The following is a 20981-nucleotide window of genomic DNA, read 5'->3' as shown; positions in this document are numbered from 1 at the left end:
AAAATGTAAGGACAGACAGACCAGTAGGTGAACTCTGACATACTCATTATCTCATCTTGCTACAGTGTATTTTAGAAATAATTGGAGCACAAAGATGGAAGGAGTCTTTACAGAAAAGCTCAGCAGTCACACTGTGAATGAAGGAGCTTGTGCAGAGCTAACACACGCAGAGACAGTGTGGAAGCAGTGGCAAAGTGCAGTCTAGTGGAGTGAAAAAGTATAGAAACCCTTGCTTTCCAAAACTGAGACAGAGACACACACACTTATCCTCAAACTGTGAGACAAAAAACCTGAATGTAATGGATATTTGGTAAGAGACAGGTATCATATTCAGAAAACAAATCAGCAGGCAAGGAAGATTACTTATGATAACTACAATTGCTAAAACCCAGAACTGGTTAAACTACCCTGATGTCAGTGAACACACCCTGTAAAGAAAACACATGCTGCACAGCTCACTTGCAACTGGCCAGAAAGATGAATTTCAAATAATAACTAGGTCACTTAAGCACTGCCTGGTCACTGCTTAGAGATGGACTGCACAAAAATCTGATTTTTATTCTGACAGGGAGGTGTGGGACTGAAATCAGAATCTGGTTACACAACTTCAGTTCCACAGCAACATCACAAGGGTTACTGAGCTCCACTGATGTTACAGAAGCAGTCAAAAACAAAGCCTGGGCTGAGAAAGTGTAGTCAGGCTCAAGAGAACAGGGTTGGAATTCAGGCCCCTAGCTGTAACTTGGAAGAATGGAAGGAAGGAAACCTCACATCAGAACATTTACTGAGATTTTGAAATAAAAATTTTATCTTTTGGACCAACCTGTGAATACATGTAGATTCTTTAAAAAGACTTGGGTTCCAACTCAAATAAATAACGTCATAGTACTGGCACAGGTCATCCCAGGAAATCCAGAAAATGCCTGAAAAGGAAATGCTGTTATTGTTTTCTTACCAGATACCTTGATTTCACTTGTTTCTCAGAAGTCTCTTTGTGAGCAAATGATACAGCTTATTTTTTTGCAAAATGTAGTAGTAATGTCTGCACTGCCTAAATTGCTAAATTTAAACTTGTCCCCCAAACCAAGTTAAAGCAAGAAAAAACAAGTTAGTCTCTGCTTATTATCAGGGACTTTCTGATAAGCTGTCAGAATGCTTGTCATTCTCAAGCAATAAGCAGAGGATACAAGAAAATCTGCTATTTTGAAAGAGACATCATTAGGTGATTCTGACCTGATTTCCCCTTTCCTAGGTTTCTAAAAACAAAAAAATAAAACACACAGTCAAACAGGTTCCTGCAATTCAACAACCTACTTCAGTAGTCATCCAGCACAATCGAGTATTCAATCAACGTGTGTCTTTGAATGTATTTCTAAGATACTTCATCCAACACCTATGTTACTTGCTTTTGCACCCTAAATTTGCTTCATCTTTACAACATTCTCATGCATTTATTCTAATTTTCCATAGCTCCCTTAGTTGCAACTCCAGCCAACAACAGTGCCTGCAAGCCAACAGATGCCTAGTGGAATTAACTTTTAAAATGGTAGCAGCCTTATAAATTGTGTCTCTGACATAGGCAGTTGCAGATCTTGCAGCACTAAAAAGCAGTCATAACAACTACACAAAAACAAGAAAACCAAAGTGTAAATCCAATTAGAAGGAATAACTCCATTAAAATTAGTAATGCAATTTTATATAAAATTTTAACAACTAGATGCTACAAATTACTTACAAAGTGAAGCAGTAAATAAATAACAAGCTACTCTCTCATAACTGTCACAAATCCAGGGCTGCTATTTTTATGTTTGAATCAAAAGTTTTCATCAGGCATTTGCACAAGGCTTATCAATAAATGCTATAATCTAATGGACTTGGAGGCATAGTGTTGTAAAAACAGTGTCACTGAACAAAAGGGCTCTCTCAGAGATCTGCAGACAGCAACTAGGACAGTAAGAAGCAGAAATGTCTTTCTGAAAGTAAAATGCAGCTGCTGCAGCAGAAAGACTGATTTAAATACTGATTACAGTAAGCATGTTGATACGTATTTGAAAATGCTGGAGAGGAAAAAAAACCCACAAGAAGTCCATTCACGTATTAAAAAGCAGCATTACACAGTTTGTTATCAGAACATTCTCTTCGCACTGAACTCCCACATACTGAGACAGCATACTTAACCAAGGAGGTACTTTCTTGTCAATGAATTTGAGATATATTTAATAGTCCAGATTACTTATAACCCCAGACAAACCTGAAATGACACATTTAAATACACAAGTACTTCCTACATTTTCGGACTATTTAGTTTCTAGTATTTGTTTTACTCTCCTTGTGCTTAAGCATTCCTTTCCACCTTCCTGCAGGGATACACCACAAAGATCTATACGACTCAAAAAGATAGTGACTTCTTAAACCTTATTACCATTGTCTATTTTCTGAGCTGTTCTGGGATCAAAGTTCAAGTATTTCTGTAAATCTGGGGTCCAGTTTCTTGTGTCATTTTCACTGTATCGTCCCTTCCAACGTAAGTGACTCCAGGGATTTTTTAGCTGAAGAAACCGAAGTCCCTAGAAAACCACAAAGTAAAACTGTCAATTCATCTTGTCAATGTAATTTTTACATATTGAAGGTGGTTTTTATATGGATCAAGAAAACACAGAATCATTTAAGTTTTCTGAAATTTCCCAGTTGGGTCCAAGACAAAATAAACTATATTAGCCATTAGAGCAAAAAAATCAGTAGGTACCCATCTGGGGTAAACCTAGAAACACACATAGGTTTCAAACAGGAGTTTCAAAACACCTTCAGTTTCACTTGATACCTTATATTCTCTTATATCCAAGACTGCATATGCATGGGTTGGAACTAAACCCCATTTTTCTCCTTCCTCTTCAGACATCACCCCTGTTGCTGTTGTGATAAGGACATCTCCCTTGTGAAATCTGTTCAAAAAGAGGTAAAAAAATAGCTTAATTAAAATCTTGCAAGTTGCGTGTTTGTACACTGTCCATTAACATGATCCTGCTTTACAAAAACTGGGATACAGGGGTTTTTTGCCAGCAGAAATCACTCCTGAAAAAAACTTGAGAAAGTGGAATTATTTTTCTTTCCAAATTAAGTACATGCTTTAAATGAAAAATTACTATTTTAATATAACTTCATAAACAACATTCAGCATTTATCAACCTGAAGCTCAGCCTGTGTCGCTTTTAAAATACTCTTGACAGATCTTCAGCTGAGCACAAATGTGGTTTCATCAACACTTAGTCAATGACTGTATATAGCAAATTATCAAGTCTGTCACACCCCCAGGATTCTGAAGAATGAGAAGTTCATGCTTCTATACTTTTGCAGATGTTTATACTCAAGTTTAGTGTTCTGAATAGCAGTTGTTAATTTTGCAACAATTGCTGTTGTGAAAACACACTAACATGTTTCCAGCCCACGCTAAAAATCCAAGTACATACCCAGTGTCCCTAGACAGATTACAGGATCACTGGACTATGGATCAACACATTTTCAGTCTAGCACAGGTGAACAACAGTGATGCTGCAATGGCTAGATCCCATCTGAACTTCAGTCACATCTTCGAATTACAACACCAGAATATCTGAAAAATTGTTGACAGCTCTGAGAGCTCCTAACCAACTGAAAAAACACTGTAGAAAGGGTCATGCTCTTTTAGCATGGATGCAGATGTTTCAGTCAACAGAATAATCCCCTTTTACTGCATTGAAATATGTAAGACACTGGCTGCACAAAACCATTTTGGAAGAAATCAAAGTACTTGGTATACCTGGCATTTATAAATCACAGCTATATCTTTTATCATAAGCAAAATAACAGAATCATTTATTTTGAACCTTTAAGGCCATCAAATCCAGCTGTTATGGTAGGTCTGAAGACCAGTATTGCAGTTTTGATAGACTTTTGGTGCTCCTCCAGGAGATTTACTGATGGGGCATAATCTTGTGATATGATTAGAAATACTGAATTATGTCTGCTTGCTAAGGACAGCAGATATAATATAGTTCTGGGGAACTGTGTGGAAACACAGAACACATATCCTTCTTCTTTTTAAACACTTAACTGGTATATTGGTTCCAAACTGCTCTCCTCTGACTCTGTATTCTATTTTCTTTATCAAGGAAAGGGTTATTATTTTTTTTAATTTATACATAAGGAATTTCCTCACACAAAATTCCCCAGTATTTTAATCTTCTGTTCTATCGAAGCCATCAATATGTCAATTTTTCTTCTTCCAGAAAGCACATGGAGGTTTTATAAAGCACAATTTGTAGCAGTACCAAAATGCTGTCAAAGTATCTGTGGTGACTGTACTGCTTTTAGAGTGGTAACACAGCTACTACACAGCAAGCATTTTAATTACTTAGGAAAGAACAAGTGTTTACCTCTGATAAAGCATTCTGAAAGTGCTATCTTTATTGAAGGCTTGATTGTCAGAGTGCATAGCAATTCTTTCAGGTATCCAACCAGTCAGTGCATGGAGATCAATATTCTGAAATGCAAGTATTCAAAAGAAATCAGAACAGATAATCCATATATAAACATACGATGTCTGTACACAACTTATAACTCCTTGAAAGGAATCAAGCACACATAAATTACAATACAGCTCTATGCATAAAAGGGTCAAGATTAAGACTAACAAACAAAAACTCCTTTGATTAGATAAGGACAAGATTTCCAAGTAGCTTAAAAAAAAAAAAAAAAAGCTGGAAAATGAACTGATGAAATAAACTGGAATTCCAGAGCAATGGAAGCATATTAGGATCATCAGTCATGCTCAGCTGTGTGATGTGTTCTATTTATTTCACAGATTTACAGACTTTTAAAGCATACGTCAGAAGCACTATTTGGAACCATGCTACTATATATGCATTTTAAATAATTTATGTTTTATTTCTAAAGCTCAGGGTTTGGGCTTTTTTTCTTTTTGGTAAAGCTGACACTGACATGTATTTCCATAAAAAGATGCTTTAATCTCCCCACTCCTTGAAATATTGCTTATTTCCTATTCTTGTGCTTTGTACTCCTCAAAGCAAAAGCAGAGACTGTAAATGCTTGAAGTGTCAATAACCAGCACTGCTGGGTGGGAACTTGAGGAATTACAAGTACAAGACAGCCTGATTGTAAGTAACCCTGATTACAGAACGAAGCTGGAATACAGTGGAAAGTGGAGGGAACAGGAAGGGTGGAGATTAAATGTCACCAGTCAAGCTGGTTTTCCAGAAAGCAAGTTAGAGGATGACAATGGGAATAAGACACAGTTATTCTCACCAGCTTCTGTCCTTCAAAACAAAGCAGCTTGACACTGACACACATAAAAATGTGTGCTACATTTACCCCTTACACAAAGCCACATTTGTCTCCATAATAATTTGAGAGGCGATGATTACCAAGTATACCCACCAAGAATGTGATTGTCAAGACACCAATTAGCACCATGAAATAAAAAAAAAAATTTTGACAAGTTTAATAGTTTTAAGTTAAAGTCAGAAAGGCTTCCTAAGTAAGAAATTATGTGGGCTACTCATTTCAGCAAAGTGTCCTTCTTTAAAGAATAACGTGCATGTCAGTTTAGCTGCAGTATGATGACTATTTCTTCAGTAACCACATTATAGAAACCCAATGCGTATTTACGGAGATGAGTGGAACAATCTGATAAAGAAACTTGCACAGATCAAAGTACTTGTTCCCTCTATATAGACCTTCTAAATGACTAGACTGTTCCTTTCCTAGCTGACTCCATTACCTAATGAGGGAGAACTGCCCTATTTATTGAAAGGGTTAGAAACCAAAAACAGCAGTATTGATATGGGCAAAGAGAATGTATGATTTCACCCAACACTTCCATCTAGACTCTATATAAACACCTCCCCTCCACAAGCATCAATACTGAAGTCTGAGAACTAAGATTAACTCTGACCATCAAGATGTCTTGCTCATTCTGTTTCGATGGCATAATTTAATTAAGTACAGCTAAGAATATCTGTGAAAGAAAGAAACAGAAAAAAAATTAAGAAAATGTCAAACTAAATACCTGTCTCCCCAAGCTGTTCACTTTGATTTCACTAGAAGGAAATTATTTTACCCATTATTATCTATGTGAAACTTTTTCCTCTTAGAAATAATCTCATACTTACAGAATTTGATCCAGGAAAATCATATCCTCCCATGACCTTCATGTAAGCCTTTTCTATTAGTGACACCCATAATTCATTTTTATTATTGGAATACGAGCAGAGAAGTTCCCCACTATGATCAACAGGTAATTGGTCATCTATGATTACCTGTGTGAAATGAATGAAAAATCATCATAAAGCTAATAAAGTATTTTGAAAGTAATTAGAAAATAAACCAAGACCCTCATTAATACAAAGCTTCTCAGACACAGCCAGACCTGACCATTATTCTCACATATGGACACCTCTATCAATCCTGCAGCGGCCTGCCCAAGTGAACAAGAAATTCTGTTGCCAGCTCTTACTTGCACTGGTCTAACTGGGTGACATGTAAGTGGCTGCCTTGACTGATGGGGACAGTACAATCTTATACAGTGTGTAGTACTTTACAAAAGGCACTTGCAGAAAAGTTCAGTGCAATTATAAGCATAAAAAGTAAAGAAAGCCTAACAATATTCCTCATCTAAATAGGAATCAGAACATGGATGATGCTTGGTAGCCAGCAGAGAAATAAATATTTATCTATCTTTAAGGAAACAAATTGTGTCGTATCACTTTCACAGCCTCTTGTTCCACATTTAAGCTTCTTCTCTCTGAAAAGGAAAAACAACTCAAAACAGCAGCTGTGACAGTATTAACATTTCTTCTTTAAATTAGGTAGTATATATTCATCATCATTACAGTTTCTTACTGCATATCTGCAGTGGTCTGAAACAGTTTCCCTGAATAGATGTTTCAGTTCCCTGTGGGCACTAGTCCATTACAAATACAGGCTACCAACACAGCACATTCTCTGGTCAAATCCTATCTGTGCAGGAATGAATGGACCTTTTCATAGGAGAGCAAATGGCCATTCATCCTAACAAAAGGCAGCCATTAGGAGATATTTTGGGAAGATTTTTAAGAGCAAGGCAGACACAAAAATGATACTTTCCTGAAACATTCAGACTCTGGAATTTTGTAGCTCAAGGACTTCCTGACCCAGAGGTTATATCTGAAAAATTAAGGGCCTTTGAGGAGTTTCCCCCTACTTCTCCACACCATGAACTTCTGAACTCTCATAAACATTCATCAGTCACTACGATCTGTGCTACAGTTACGTATTATGAGAAGAAATAAATTTTTTATGTTCTTACTTATTGCACTGAAAAGAAAATAAAGTAGTTTGTGAGTTTGCAAAGTTTTATCTTCAGGTATTTCCTCTTCTTACTAAAAATCTGTAGTCAAGCAAGGCCTTGCTTGAGTTATCAGTTGAGTGATTCCTCTACAGTCATTCAGTATCTATACTCTTCCTGACACCCCCCTCTGCATTCTTTAATTCTCTCTAAGATGGAGTGGAATACTGTACATCTAATTCATAAATAGGGCATACACTGTTTTGTTCCTGTTTGGTTTTCACAATTCTGCTAAGTAATATAAGGCATTTTTAACATGAATTTGATGTAAGGCTATTTTTATGAACATCTACAGAAGTACAGACAGAAGTAGTATATGGTTGCATACTTCAAAACCAAAAATTAATCTCAAAAAGGTTTGACCATTAAAAACTACTTTCCAAAAACACCTGCCTAAAGTTTTTGCTATGCAAGCACTTCATAGTGAAGCAGATCAAGCCTTAAAATACATGACTTATGCAATAACAGTACTAAGGTTCCCCAAAAACATTTACCTTTCTAGGAACACCATTGATATGAAGCTTCACCATGTATTTACCACATGGATTATATTCTGGTTCTCCTTTCTTATTCTGAGGGTAGATTATACTGTTAACAGTAAAAAAAAAAAGGAAAAGGAGGAAATTATGACATAAATTACTTGGCTATACACTTACAACAATAAAAGATGGATTAACACAGTCTGTTTCAGAATTTACACTGAAGACAAATATGGAATTTTTAATGAAGAGCAACTCACATTTAGTAAAAATAATGATGCTTAAATAGGTTTTATTTTTCAGGTCCTGCTCTTGCTGCAGCTTTCTACTTAATATAGTAGCAAAAAGAATGTAAGTAACCTAATTGTTTCTCAAACAGAAGCAAGGCAAACAAATTCATGTTAGTATTAAGCAAACAATACTTACACATCTATAATATAAATACAGTATTTGCCTGAATGACAAGTCAAACTTTTGAAGGAGAAGGCAGTGCAGAACTCGCTGCTGTTGAGAAGACTACAAACTCACTTCTCACAAGAATAGGTTAAAACAAAACAATCCAAGAACAGTCACACACTGGTCTGGCAAGAGCCTCCCAGAAAAGTCCAGAAAACCTATGGTACATTTATCATGGGATGCCAGTTGAGTGGAGATGAGATAGTGTTGCTAACATTAATTCCACAGCAAGTTGTAAAATGGATCACCTGTTGCACAGCAGCTAACAAAGTAGGAAAATGAAACTACAGAGCATTATAAATAAAATTTATATTTTAAAAATCCCCAAAAAATAAAGAATCCTTCCAAACTATTTATTACTCCTCAAAGCACATCTGAAGTTAGACTCCAGTGTCTGTATACATATGTATATTGACAGTGAGTTATATCTTAGTTAGCCGGGAGTTTTGTGATTTTTAAAAAATTTTGCAATGAACTATGTTTAATTAGTTAAGGAATGTTTGACTGTGATTTTAGCTGGTTTTGATTTAGATCTGTGTTGGCTGAGTATCAGTAGAAAACCCTGAGAAATTACCTCATTGCACCTGCAGAAAGCAACTCCATGAACCCGTACCCCTTAGAGAACTTAACCAACAGTTGAAGAACAAAATTCAATAAAGAGTTGTTTAATGGTTATCATATAACTAGAGATGAATAAGATATCATAGAAAAAGAAAGCTATCTTGAGCAAGTTAAGGAGTCAAAGGCCCATACACTCCAGAAAACCTGATTAATACACTGCAGGCACAGTAAAGGAGCAACTTCATAGGCTTGTACACCCCAGAAAATTCATCAATTCATCAATTATCTAACCAGGACAGCGAATTTAATAAAGCCCTGTCTAGCTGGATGAAACTTGGGTTATCCATTAAACAAAGACAGATGAGATGTTCTGGTAGTAAAAAAAGAAACAAAACACCTATACCATGATGCAATAAATTGGGCAGGCTTTTGAGAGCATCTATAAAAAGTCTTGGATATTGGAGTGTGTATAAATGACTGAAAATTGTTTTTTCTTTGAACATGTCTATGGTGAATAAATTCCCAATCTGTTCCAAATTTTGACTTAAAATTGTTATTAGGAAGGTTTGTCTAACAGCTTTTTGCTGTTAGATTTAAAACCCTTTGTTTCAATATAAAGTTGGCTTCCAGCTTAGAAGTGCTGATACCACATGAGTCCCAGGGAGACGAAGGTGAAACAAATGCTGTTTTTTACTGTGTACAGCTGTCACAGAACATACTGCAAAAGCTTGGCAGTATTAAGTCTGAAAAGATCTTACAAAGCAACAGCTACTTACCTTGTGATCAATTTTTTGTTGTATCTTCTTTCATATGCTGCACTGATAGCTAGTGATGCCACGAAAGAACAATCTGACACTATTGTCTATAAAGAAAAGAAAACAAAACCAGTGAGGACATTTACTAATAACTCAGATACTGAGAGATGAATGCAGTGTGTGAAGGGCAGGAAAACAGTCAGTCGGTAATTCCCTTCAAATGGGACGATTTAAACCAAAAGAAGCAAAGCTACTATTAAAGAGGCAGAAAATGTATGCTTGCTCAACATGAGGCCCCTACAGAGCAACATTTTTTCTATTTATTTAATCTCATGAGAGCCAAGGAAAGCCCTCTCACATCTGACAGGATTCCTTTTTGAACAAGAAAGTCCCCCATGATAAACCACTAACAGCATACATTTCTCCTTAGGAACAATTTACCTGCTTTATGCTGAAACTTGATACAGTATAGATCATCGTAGGGTTATTTGTTATGTCATCTGGTCGCACCCACTTGGCAAACATTGCTTTCTGTTTGGGGGATAATGGTAGCTTCCCACACTTATCACTAGATTTAAGATAGAAAAAAAGTAGAAATAAATCAATAGCAGTTTAGAAAAGCTTTCCATGGTATGTCCAGTCATATATATTTGATAGATGGTACAAAACATGCATAGAACAATTACAAAGCTTTAAAACAAGTTCAAAGAACACTGTTTCTAAGTTTGTGATTTTTAGGGGGGGGGAAAGGCAAAAATGTTAAAAAAAATTCAACCAACCCCAATGTCTTTGTCTATTATGGCTGTGTAATCTTAGCTTATTATTACTGCTTATGAATGAAGGTCTAGCTGCTACACACCACTCTTCCTTGGAATAGCCCTTTGCAGAGGAAACAGCTATCACCTGCATTTTACAAGCAACAGAGCTAACTCATTAGCATGGAGCAGCATCAGAAAACAGACTAAAGTTGCCAGTCCAGCCCAATAATCCAAAAAGCCAAATATAATATTGTCCTTGTAGGCTTGAAGACACAACTGCAAAAGCACTACAGAGCAGGATCAGCTTACAACAACATTTTAAGTTCAGAGTGGAAAAAGGAAGTGGTAGTATTTAAATATCTCCGCCTAAATTATGCTTAAAAGCCTATTTAAACAATTTTAAACTCTGGAAAAAAAATACAGAAATACCAAATATGGGAAAGTTTTGAAAAAGAAACAAAACTAAAAAAAAGAAGTTCAGTAATTGAAGCATACTTACGAAAAAGGCATAGGGAAGGCAAAACGTTCCCTCAGATCAACGCTCATGAAAGGTACATATTCAATGCCGTTAATCTTTGAAGTCTTCCTGCAAGTCATAGGAAAGACAAACGAAAAAAGAGTTACAAACCTATCAATCATCTTCCAAAGACTAACTTGCAGAAGGTAATAACAAAATGAATTTTTAAAAACAAGACACAGTGCTTCTGAAAACAAGATAACTACCTCTTGAACATTATATATTTGATAGTTTTCAAAAGCCACAATTTAGGCTAATGATTTTATGGATTATTTAGCTTATTACACCTATAATAAAAATCAAAGTAAAAGGAACTGCATGCAACAGAAGGCAGAGGCTTATAAAATATTACACTCCCTCAATTTCAAGTGAAGTAGCAGTTGTATAATTGTAAAAACAACTTTGCACTTTGGTTTCTCCGAGCCAGATCTTTCATGAACTGATTTTGGAAAATCTTCAGCTTACCTGAGTACTTCAATCTCCTCTGCAGTGTATCTCTGACCTTGAGATTCACTAGCTTGTACTGCTCTGATTGTCTGTGGTTTATCATTTAGAGAAAAATCAGGTCCCAATGGAAAGAATGTTCTGACTGGCTGATTTGGTTTAGCTGTAGTTGACTTTTCTTTCTGAGATGACTTTGACATGGATTCCTTCAGTGCTTCTGCTCTAAAGCAAATAAAAAATGCATTTTCTTTACAACAGTGATAAAAATATAATTACAGTTCAATTACTGATTTTCTTTGTTCATGTTCCCACATATGTTAAATGGACTGAGCAAATGCCCAAGTTGACCAACAGCACATTTTCTTAAAAAAAAAAAAAAAAAAAAAAATCAATTTCTGATGCTGGTACTTCTTTACTCTTCTGTTCTCGAATCAATTAAAATATAGCATTTCCAAATCATACAAGCTACTTTTGACAGAACTCATTAGATTTTTATTGCCTCTAAATTATGCTAATGGGAGAATTTGTGTAAGTGTTCATTATGTGGAATCTCAGAACAAGATCACTGAAACACAGAGAGAAAACTGATTTGCTTCCTCTCATACCTTACAGATCTATTTTGCCTAGCAGGTATAATAGTAGTAAAACCCCATGGGCATTCTCACAACCCAGCATTTCAACTGATTGAACACCGTGTATGCAGGAGCCATATTTTGTTACTGCTGCATTAAGCTTCTGCATAGTCACACACATGCAAAACATTGGGATTTTTTTCTGAACACAGACTGAGAAGGGCTAAAACCCAGCTTAAACTGAAACTTTGCCCAACATAGCCTGTGATTCACCATCATAGAGCTGATTTAAAAAGAGGTACATTGAACTTATGTAATTTGTTTCAGACAGAGATTTCACTACACATATACTGTGTAATTAGATTGCTGTCATCAAGGTAAGTTTCCCCGTTTCCGAGCTGTCTTCCTTATGAAGAGACACTGACACCTTGACTACATGCTAGCCTGAATTCAGCATCTTTATGGAGGCCAATAATTGCAGTACTCTGGATTATATCTCCGAAGTAGTGCATTTGTTCTAACAAGCACAGAGTCCTTTCCAAATTCTGCGTGTCCCAAGATTCCCAGAGGGTTGGAACAAGAGCTGCTACACTCAGCAGTGAAGCAGCTGGCAACCAGCTCCAAGGTGAACTCTACAGGAGCTTAGTCTACACAGAATCCACACAGACACATTAGACTGAGAATCCAGCTCAGAGAGTGCACTTAGACCTGACAGCAATTATGTTTACTAACATTAGCAGTACTCACCTATCTAGTGCTTGTCGGGCCAGCTGTTTCAGTTTGGACTGGAGGCCTGCTTCTGAAGTTTCAGTAGCCTAAAGTGCAAAATAAAAAGAAAATCTACACATCCAAAAACCACCAACACATTTTATAAGCTCAGTTGTCATACTTCTAGATTAGAGCAAAGAGTAACTACCTATTTCTTCCAATTCTCATTTTGAAATGAGCAAATGTTTTGCTTTGTTTGTTGTTGTTTCTTTTTTTAAGCTCAGCATAAAAAAATACTATGTAAGCAAATACCATTTTGCTGTTCTAGTGAAATGTTGATAGAATGGAAGTTATGTCTAAAATTCTTCAGCATGGAAAACACTGCATACACAAAAAGAATTGCCAGTACAATTAATTGTATGAAAACACTATTGGCAGAAAGAAGACACAACCAAATGTTGCATATACTGCTGGGCTTGGATGTGTTCAAATTCTTTTCCCCAAATGTGTTATAATGATCATGGTAACTAGGAACAAAAATTTAAAATGTTTACTTTCATAAAATACAAACAAACAAGATAGAGTTTCAAGAACCAAGTTTTTAACTTGCAATCAAAGGCATAAAATAATCTATGACAGGGCAACAAAGCAGATATCAAGAGTGTTAACTTCTGTTCCCATTTGGGAGGTCATTTATGACAGTTTATATTTTTGTCTTCCTTACAGATGAAGCATGGCTTCTGCAGCTAAACAATCTGCAGGAGGCACAACGTGAGGCGTGGCTTCTCCTGTGGCACCCACAAGCAGGTCTCAGGTGCTAGCTTTGTGCCTTGACTGATTATCCCAGATCAGGGAGGTTAACTGAGGATACAAAAAGCAAGCTACTTTCACCCCAAGAAACAAAACTAGAAACACCCTCTATAAGCAACTAATTTCATTTGCAAATAAATTACGCTCTGGAGTTCCTGGTTGGAAAAGACTTTTAAAGATTTATGAAGGTAAGTAGTGAGGACTGAACACCAGCACACTCATCTAGGAATCAGCCACAGAAGAGGAGTAATGGCTGCTCTCTGAATACTTCAAGGGTAAGGAAGAAACACATCTCTCCACCTGAATATACTGAGGAGAAAGACAGAAGTAAAGCTTCAAGATAGCAGAGTTTCTTCACTCTCCTTTTATCCTGGGAAGAAGAAGGTACTTTTGGGTCATCCCTAGGGACAAAGCTTACCATCATGTCAGCAAAAGAATATGCTAGTCAAGATTAAAAGAAACTTCAGCAGTATCTTGTACCTAATGAAATACCCAATAAATGCAGCTGTTAATACGAGATATTTTCAGACTAACTTCAGTAATATTTGCATGCACTGACACAACAGAAGGAGGAACACAGCAGAGGAAAAGCAGCATGCTGCTGCAGTAAATGCTATGTAATAGACTGAAAACATTCTGCTCCAACAGCTCAAGTGGAAAAACTAGAGCAGTTCTACTAACTCTTGATCTGGTTACACTGTATCACCAGGGGGTTTTAGCCTAGGTAAAACCTGTTAATGCAGAGGAAAGAATTACTCTAGTATGGTAGCAACAGTATCACAACACCCTCAACAACCCACAAATATTTTTACATTATAACATTGAAAAGAAGAGAAAAAGAAAAACAAACTTGGTGGAGTTACATTATGATGGTGAGCTCTTCTTGTAATGAGTTAGTTAAGGCAACCGGACTTCAGGGAGAAAAGCAGTACCTGTAATTATATTCTTCATTGTTTATGTAATGGCCAATTCATCTTTATTAATTTCAGTGTGACTTGAATTGACTCATAATAGCTTTAATGTTGAACACTTGAGTAATCAAGTAGTATTTTTAATAGTTTTGGAATCAGTAGACTGTTACATCTTCAGAAAATGTTATACACACAAATTTCCCTTAAATGACTTCCTTTAATGTAGTCAGAAAGTAATATTGCTGACACATTAGCAAGTCATCTTCATTTTTAACAGTTTTTAATTTCTGTTTGTGGCATTTGCTCCAAGGCAAAAATCAACATGAAAAAGGTTCCAGAATATTTCTAATTTTTAGTATAATCCAGTTCAGAGAAAAACCACATTAAAATCACAAGTCCCCATAAATTTACGATGCTCTGTAGTAACAAAGACTGGAAGAAACACTAAAAAAAAAAAACAACAGTGAGAAAAAAAAATTAAACGGTAGTTTTTACAAATACAGGTACTCCATTTTCAAGCCAGCCTTTTAGGGTCAGTCACTTGTGAGAGTGGAAGAATTTCTTACCATCACATAATTCCACCAAGTTAACCTGTAGCTTAACATACTGTTTTCAAACAGAGTTCCACTGCTTCTGTGTACAACTCTATAGCTTCTTCTGCATTGCCTTTATCATCTTCATCAAAAGCCTGTGTAACTAGGAAGTGAGCGCGCTCCAAGTCCAACTGTTGTTTTGACTTCAGAGGGTCTGTCTTCTGTGACTGAACTGAATGAAAAAGAAAGTATTTAGCTTTTTACAGCAGCAGACATGTAAAAACATCCTGAACATGCCACCAAAACACTAGCAGCTCTAATCAGATGGGTAATATCTATTTCTTGTCTGGAAACAAAATCCTTCTAAATTTTGCTAAAAACATCTATGCACGGACAAGAAAACACCATCACACTTCCCTGAAGCAGAGGTTAGCTTTCAGGATATTTCAGATGTGAAATAATGTAAATAAAATCTCTTTCATACTACACTGAGAATAAGGATGCTTAATTACGTAAAATATTGCATCATTTGTGAAAACACATCACTATGACAATATACAAGTTCTTTAGGTGTCCATGTCACTTAATACCTTTATTAATGACCTGAAGGAGAAGACAGACTGCAGACCCCACCAAATCAATTCACTCAAGCACACAGCTGCTCCTCAAAGGGACACAGACAAGCTAAACTGATGATCTGGCAGGAACCTCAAGAAATTCAACCAGGCCAAATGCTATGCCCTGTGCCTGGGACAGACTCACACCCTGCAGGGTACAGCTCGGTGGGGAAGGGCCTTGGGGACAGCTGGATGAGCCACAGCCAGCAAGCCCATGGCTGCAATGAAGGCTACCAGCACCCTGGGCTGTGTCAGCAGGAGCTCAGGCAGGAGATGCGGCAAGCGACCGCTACCCTCTACTCAGCAGACTCTGTCTGGAATACTGCATCTAATCTTGGGTCCCTAATGAGGCTGAGGGTGCAGGACCTGGCCTTTTCAGAAGAAGCTGAGGGAGCATGGCTTGTCCAGCCAGGAGGAAAGATGGTCTGGGGGGGATCCAATAGCAACCCAACATGAGTTACAAGGTTGTCAAGGAAATGAACTCAGGCTCTGCACTATGGTGTGAAGAAAGGGAATGAAAATCAGCAGTTATGAATGGAAACCAGGGGAGATTACAACTACATATATATTAAAAAATAATCACTAGAAATACAATTGTACCCTGGGGTCCCAGAGGCATCAAGAAATTTCTATCCTTACGTGTTTTTAGGACTTGTCTGAACCTGAGCAACCATGAATGTCTACCCTGCCTTGAGCAGGCCACAGGTCTAACATGCCTGCTGAAGTCCCTTTTTAGCCAAGTGATTCTATGATTCTGAGAATTGCAGGTATGCAAAAATTTGAGAATTTGGTCTAAGTAGAAACATGGAAACTAGATCAAACAAGGAAACCTTTATGAGAGCTCCTTTGCCCTCTCAAAGCTAGTAATTCTACATGAATACCAGAACCCACTTGCTTCAAATCCATCATGCAGCTGAGGCTTAGATGCCAGTTTTGACTTGTTCCTGATCAATTTTTGGTGCATATTTAATTACTTTCTCATGTCTGCTCTGCAGATGTGGCTCCTCAGAATATTTAAAAGCAAAGAATACCCACACTCAAGTCCTTAGAAAGTCAGTCTCCACTTAATTTATGATGTATCAGAATTCAAAGCACTGATGTGCTCATTGTATTTGTGGTTCCTCACAAAGGACAAGAAAATTAGAATAATAAAAACAGAGCAAACACCATTGATGTGTATTTCACAGCAGCAAACAACTTTCCACTCAATTAATTTAAGCAGTGGTTTAATTAGAAAACTCCTTACCCACCTGCTGAATGGAGAGCTTGAACTCTCTCCAAATACTCATTTATTTTTTCTTGAATATTTTCCAAGTTGGACCCAGCCATTCCAGCATAAATCAAGGCTTGTGCAGCTTCCTGCATGGAGAAGAATTGAGACAAAGTTAATGTTTGCTGCCTAGAAAATTACTTACCATAAACAGAGGGTCTACAGCAGCCATGAGTCGCATGAAAGCAAGCCCTTTGCTTTCTGCAAAAATACTCAGTGGCTGCAGGGAAATTCTGCTCAAAAGAAAATGTTTCAAGTTATAAGCTAGATCACGTTTAATTTCTCACATCTGGGACAACCTGTAAGACTATAAAAACATTCAGTTCTGTAAGACCAGATCTTAGGCCTGTTCATATCATAATGTATGAAATTAGGAGATTTTAAGTAAAACTTTTCAAGCATGCACTGAAATTAGTTTGGTTTTAAAGCTGAGGATTTAAGGTTACGAAAAAACAGTAGCTATTCCAGTCATTTGCATTTAATCTGGTAATAATGAAAGTAAACAAATATAAAAGCTTTTCAAAATCAGACACCAATAATTTTTGTTTAGAAAGTATTTTTTTTAGTTATTACTACTCAGATAAAGCTATCAAATCTGGAAAGTCTACAAATGTGAGGTTTCCTACCTTTTCAAACTTGTTTTTTTAAATGTTTGCATGTATACAAAATACTGCATGCAAGTCTCCTTCCAGGAGGGAGTGCAGGCCTCTGGCTCAGAAGCACAGTACATTACCCACACTAAGGCTTTTTCCATACTGTACAAATCTATTAAGAAAAAACGCCTTCAGCTGCATGCGCTGTATATCCCTCCACTGAATTTATGAAAGACGTGTAAGGTTTGGCAGGGTTGCAATAAATAGCCAGAGCTGACAGAGTCTCAGAACCATATGGAGAATCAACATTTGTCACCCCACAAAAATGAGGACAGAAACCTTGTTTTGTCCTCATTATTGACAAGGGAAAACCCCCCACTTTTGTAGCAGTGCTCGCCTTCCCAGCAGCAGAAGAGGAGAGGAGGTGGTCGTGTTGCAGGCAGGCTGGGAATGCAGAAAGCAGAATAGTAACTAGAGAGCTGCTTCACAGAGATGGTGCTCAGAGGCTGCCCTGCATAGGGCAAGCACAGATCCATGGCCAGGGCTCCCTTGTATGTTTTATGGCCATTATTTTTGTCAAGCTTAGCAACTTGGTCGCATATTCATCTGTTTAGTTTGTCCAGGCTTAAAACTGATCCTGATAGAGCCTGTATTTGTTATCAGGATATATTTTCTCTGAGAAACATCACAGAACCAAGTACTGCATGCTCCCTGCCAGCATCCATCTCCATATTACATCACATAAAACATCCACAGCCACTGAAAGGTAAGCAGAAGTACCATTTATATATAGCAATTAACTACCACTAAGGTCTAGCACACAACTATTTTTTGCAGGGGAAAAAAGTGCACTACAGCTATGTGCTCAAGGGATGGGTATATTTGTCTGTGACATACTGCAAGTACAGACTGACGAAACAGGTGCTGTATTACAAAGGTATGTGGTCAACATATGATGCAAAGAACAAATGTGAATTTCCAAACCAGTGCTACAAAACCAGTGTATAATTGATGTTGTTTTTGTGATTTCAAGCACAATTGTTTTGCCTGGTTTTAAGATGTAAACATAACAGAAATAGTCTTCTATAAATCAAACCTGCAAAGGACTGAAGCAGTTGACCGAGTGCCTGTGGAGCCAGCATGCCAGCTGTTTCCAGTGACCAGATGGATGTGACATTCAGACTTAGCATTTATGATCTCTCCAATGTCACTACTGTTCTTTGTCATGAGTAGCATCCCACAGTCACACTACTAACTACTGATCATCAGTCTGCAAGCTGCTAATGGCTGGTCAACAGCCAAACTTAGCAACAGCCTTCAGCAGTTTTTCTGAAGTCATTGGTGTCCAAATATGATCCTAACATTACTGCAGAGCAGCATTAATTACCAAGCTGCCCTAAGCTAGTTCACATACAGCACTCATGTCGGCATCTATCAAAGTTACACGGTAGCAGAAAGCAAAGAGCACTTGCTAGCCACAGGATCTCCATTCACACAGGTCTGTTCTGGAGTTGTCTATGGCAACAACTGTACCATTTTCCATATTTCATCCTTAAGGTCAAGTTCCTGCAGAAGCCAGTTCAGCACCCAAGCTTTCCCACATGCTTAGTAATTGCACCAGTGGGCTCTGAACTGCTTAGAGCGATTGATAAGACAGCTGGTGACAGGCCAGAGCTTGCACTGTGCTAAAAAAAAAAAAAAAAAAGCATAAAATATCCCTGAAATAATAAATGCCATTTTGTAACCATTTTGTTTAATCTAACATGGCAGTGATTCTTCAGGCAACATCTGGAAAGCCAATCATATCTAGGTTACACTCTTGTCTCGTGTAGCTTCAAGTGCACCAAGACTGCCAGGGCTGCATTTTTCCACTTAGCAAGAATATCACCTGTATACAGTATGTGAAAAAGGTTTTCCATACACTGTTCAAAAGCATACAAGGGCGACTATTTGCACAAAAAGATGTTTTCATCCTGAATAGTACTGAATAATTTCTTCCAGATAAACACAGAAATACACAGTACTAAAGCAGAACTGCACATGGTTATCAGACCATGCACACACACTGCTGTTGATGAACATAGAGCTTATCAGTGTTATTATGGGTAACTATAACTTTTGCATATATACGGTTTACATATATAAATTTAGCCCACACAAAATTAAAAACTGGGTTAAAAAAAAAAATACTCTTCTAGACTTCTTCCTATTCTTTCACACTTACACGCATAGGTCACCATGATATTAACACTATGCTTTTTAAACATTTCACAGATACCTTGTACATATGAAATAAAAGGCCAACTACAGATCCCTTAACAAGTTAATGGAAGAGAATGACTTTGTCAGGATAATGGAATTTGTGGAATGATTACTGTGATAAGGACAAACAGAGGCTTTAAAGAGATCCCTTCTCGCAGGTGAGAAGTTAATGGGATATGGAACTTTAATGTAAATTTAAGACACATAAAACAACAAAATGAGACAATTTGCACAGGTGAAAAATGCCTAATGGTTGCACAAAAACCACTAGATACCAGTAGTAAGCCTACAGAGCAAGACACTGAATCAACCTCATTATAGCCTTAGCTAAGCCAGCCTGAAACTGTACTGAAAAAATAAAATCTGATCCCTAACGGAAAGAATACTCACACGAGGTTAAAAACCTGTCACTGACAGCTTGTGAGCTGAAGCTGTCTTACTGCTGAGCATCTTGCATTTCACCACAGACTTCTCTATTTACTTGATGACTGTACAACAGCGTTGCTCTCAGCTGCACACCCAGGAGCAGCACTATGCCCACTTGTGGTTCTCCAAAATGCCCAGTGCTTACACTGCCAGCATAAAACTGGTCAGTCTTTCTGGCCTGGCAGGGCCTGGGGAGAGGCCAGGAATGAAAGTGGAGAACCAGCGGGGCAGAGATGTATTTAGGTTACGATGAATCTTCCCAGAAGCACTGAAGGGGCTGGGTCTCCAGCAGCTGGAAGAAGCACCCGTTCCCGTTTTTCAAGCAGAGTACCTGCAGTGCTACCCCTAAGCCGGTCGGTAAACATCAGCGCACGGACAGCGCTCGTTCCCACCTAAAAACAGGACGCAGGGAAAAGGCGTTTCACAACCCGCCCTGAAGGACGCGGCTCCTCCGGAGACTGACAAACTTTCGACGCGCACGCACGGCCTTCCGCTCTCGTCTCGGCGGGCACCGCCTCACCTTCCCCGGGCCAAGCAGCTCGTCCCCGGGGCACACCCGCCGGGGGAGGGCGGGGGCGGCCGCGCTGACCCAGCGCGTCCCTCTCCGCCAGCAGGGCCGTGCCGGGCCGCGGGGGTGCTGAACACCCCTCTCCGGCCCTCCGGGGGCGAAGGAGGAAGCGCGAATCCTCCCGGCAGCTCAAGAGCACCATGCGGCCCGCGGGGAGGGAAAGGGGACACCGGCGCCCCGAGGGAAGCGGCGTGTCCGCGCCGTACCTTGTAGTAGAAGACCGCTTCCTGGTAGCGCCCGCTCTGGTCCCGCTGCACTGCCAGCTGCGCGAACTTCACCGCGTCCAGCTCCAGCGTGGTGGCGTCCATGATTGGCACCCTCCCGGTGCCGGCGGCAGCTCCCGTCGAAGCCCACCCTGTC

General features: G+C 38.4%; 1 protein-coding gene across 2 annotated transcripts in view; it reads right to left on the bottom strand.

The window, feature by feature from the left end:
* Positions 1 to 20981, bottom strand: part of CAPN7 (calpain 7) — a 33893-nt gene extending 12912 nt beyond the window's left edge. The window contains exons 1-14 of one of the 2 annotated variants that reach the window (XM_008633915.2): positions 20828 to 20981; positions 16753 to 16861; positions 14919 to 15117; positions 12671 to 12738; positions 11373 to 11573; positions 10890 to 10976; positions 10074 to 10200; positions 9654 to 9739; positions 7876 to 7969; positions 6168 to 6314; positions 4413 to 4519; positions 2822 to 2942; positions 2423 to 2567; positions 824 to 923 (exon numbers count right to left, since the gene is read on the bottom strand). In XM_008633915.2, coding sequence (XP_008632137.1) covers positions 824 to 923; positions 2423 to 2567; positions 2822 to 2942; positions 4413 to 4519; positions 6168 to 6314; positions 7876 to 7969; positions 9654 to 9739; positions 10074 to 10200; positions 10890 to 10976; positions 11373 to 11573; positions 12671 to 12738; positions 14919 to 14957 — 1322 coding nt within the window. In that variant the 5' untranslated portion in view covers positions 14958 to 15117; positions 16753 to 16861; positions 20828 to 20981. The remainder of the gene's footprint in view (positions 1 to 823; positions 924 to 2422; positions 2568 to 2821; positions 2943 to 4412; positions 4520 to 6167; positions 6315 to 7875; positions 7970 to 9653; positions 9740 to 10073; positions 10201 to 10889; positions 10977 to 11372; positions 11574 to 12670; positions 12739 to 14918; positions 15118 to 16752; positions 16862 to 20827) is intronic. The other variant, XM_008633914.2, reaches the window with a different exon arrangement.

The sequence above is a fragment of the Corvus brachyrhynchos genome, unplaced genomic scaffold, assembly GCF_000691975.1.
Source record: "Corvus brachyrhynchos isolate BGI_N302 unplaced genomic scaffold, ASM69197v1 scaffold94, whole genome shotgun sequence".
Classification (NCBI taxonomy): domain Eukaryota; kingdom Metazoa; phylum Chordata; class Aves; order Passeriformes; family Corvidae; genus Corvus; species Corvus brachyrhynchos.
The sequence above is the reverse complement of the archived record's forward strand: the minus strand, read 5'-3'. Positions and strand labels throughout refer to the sequence as shown.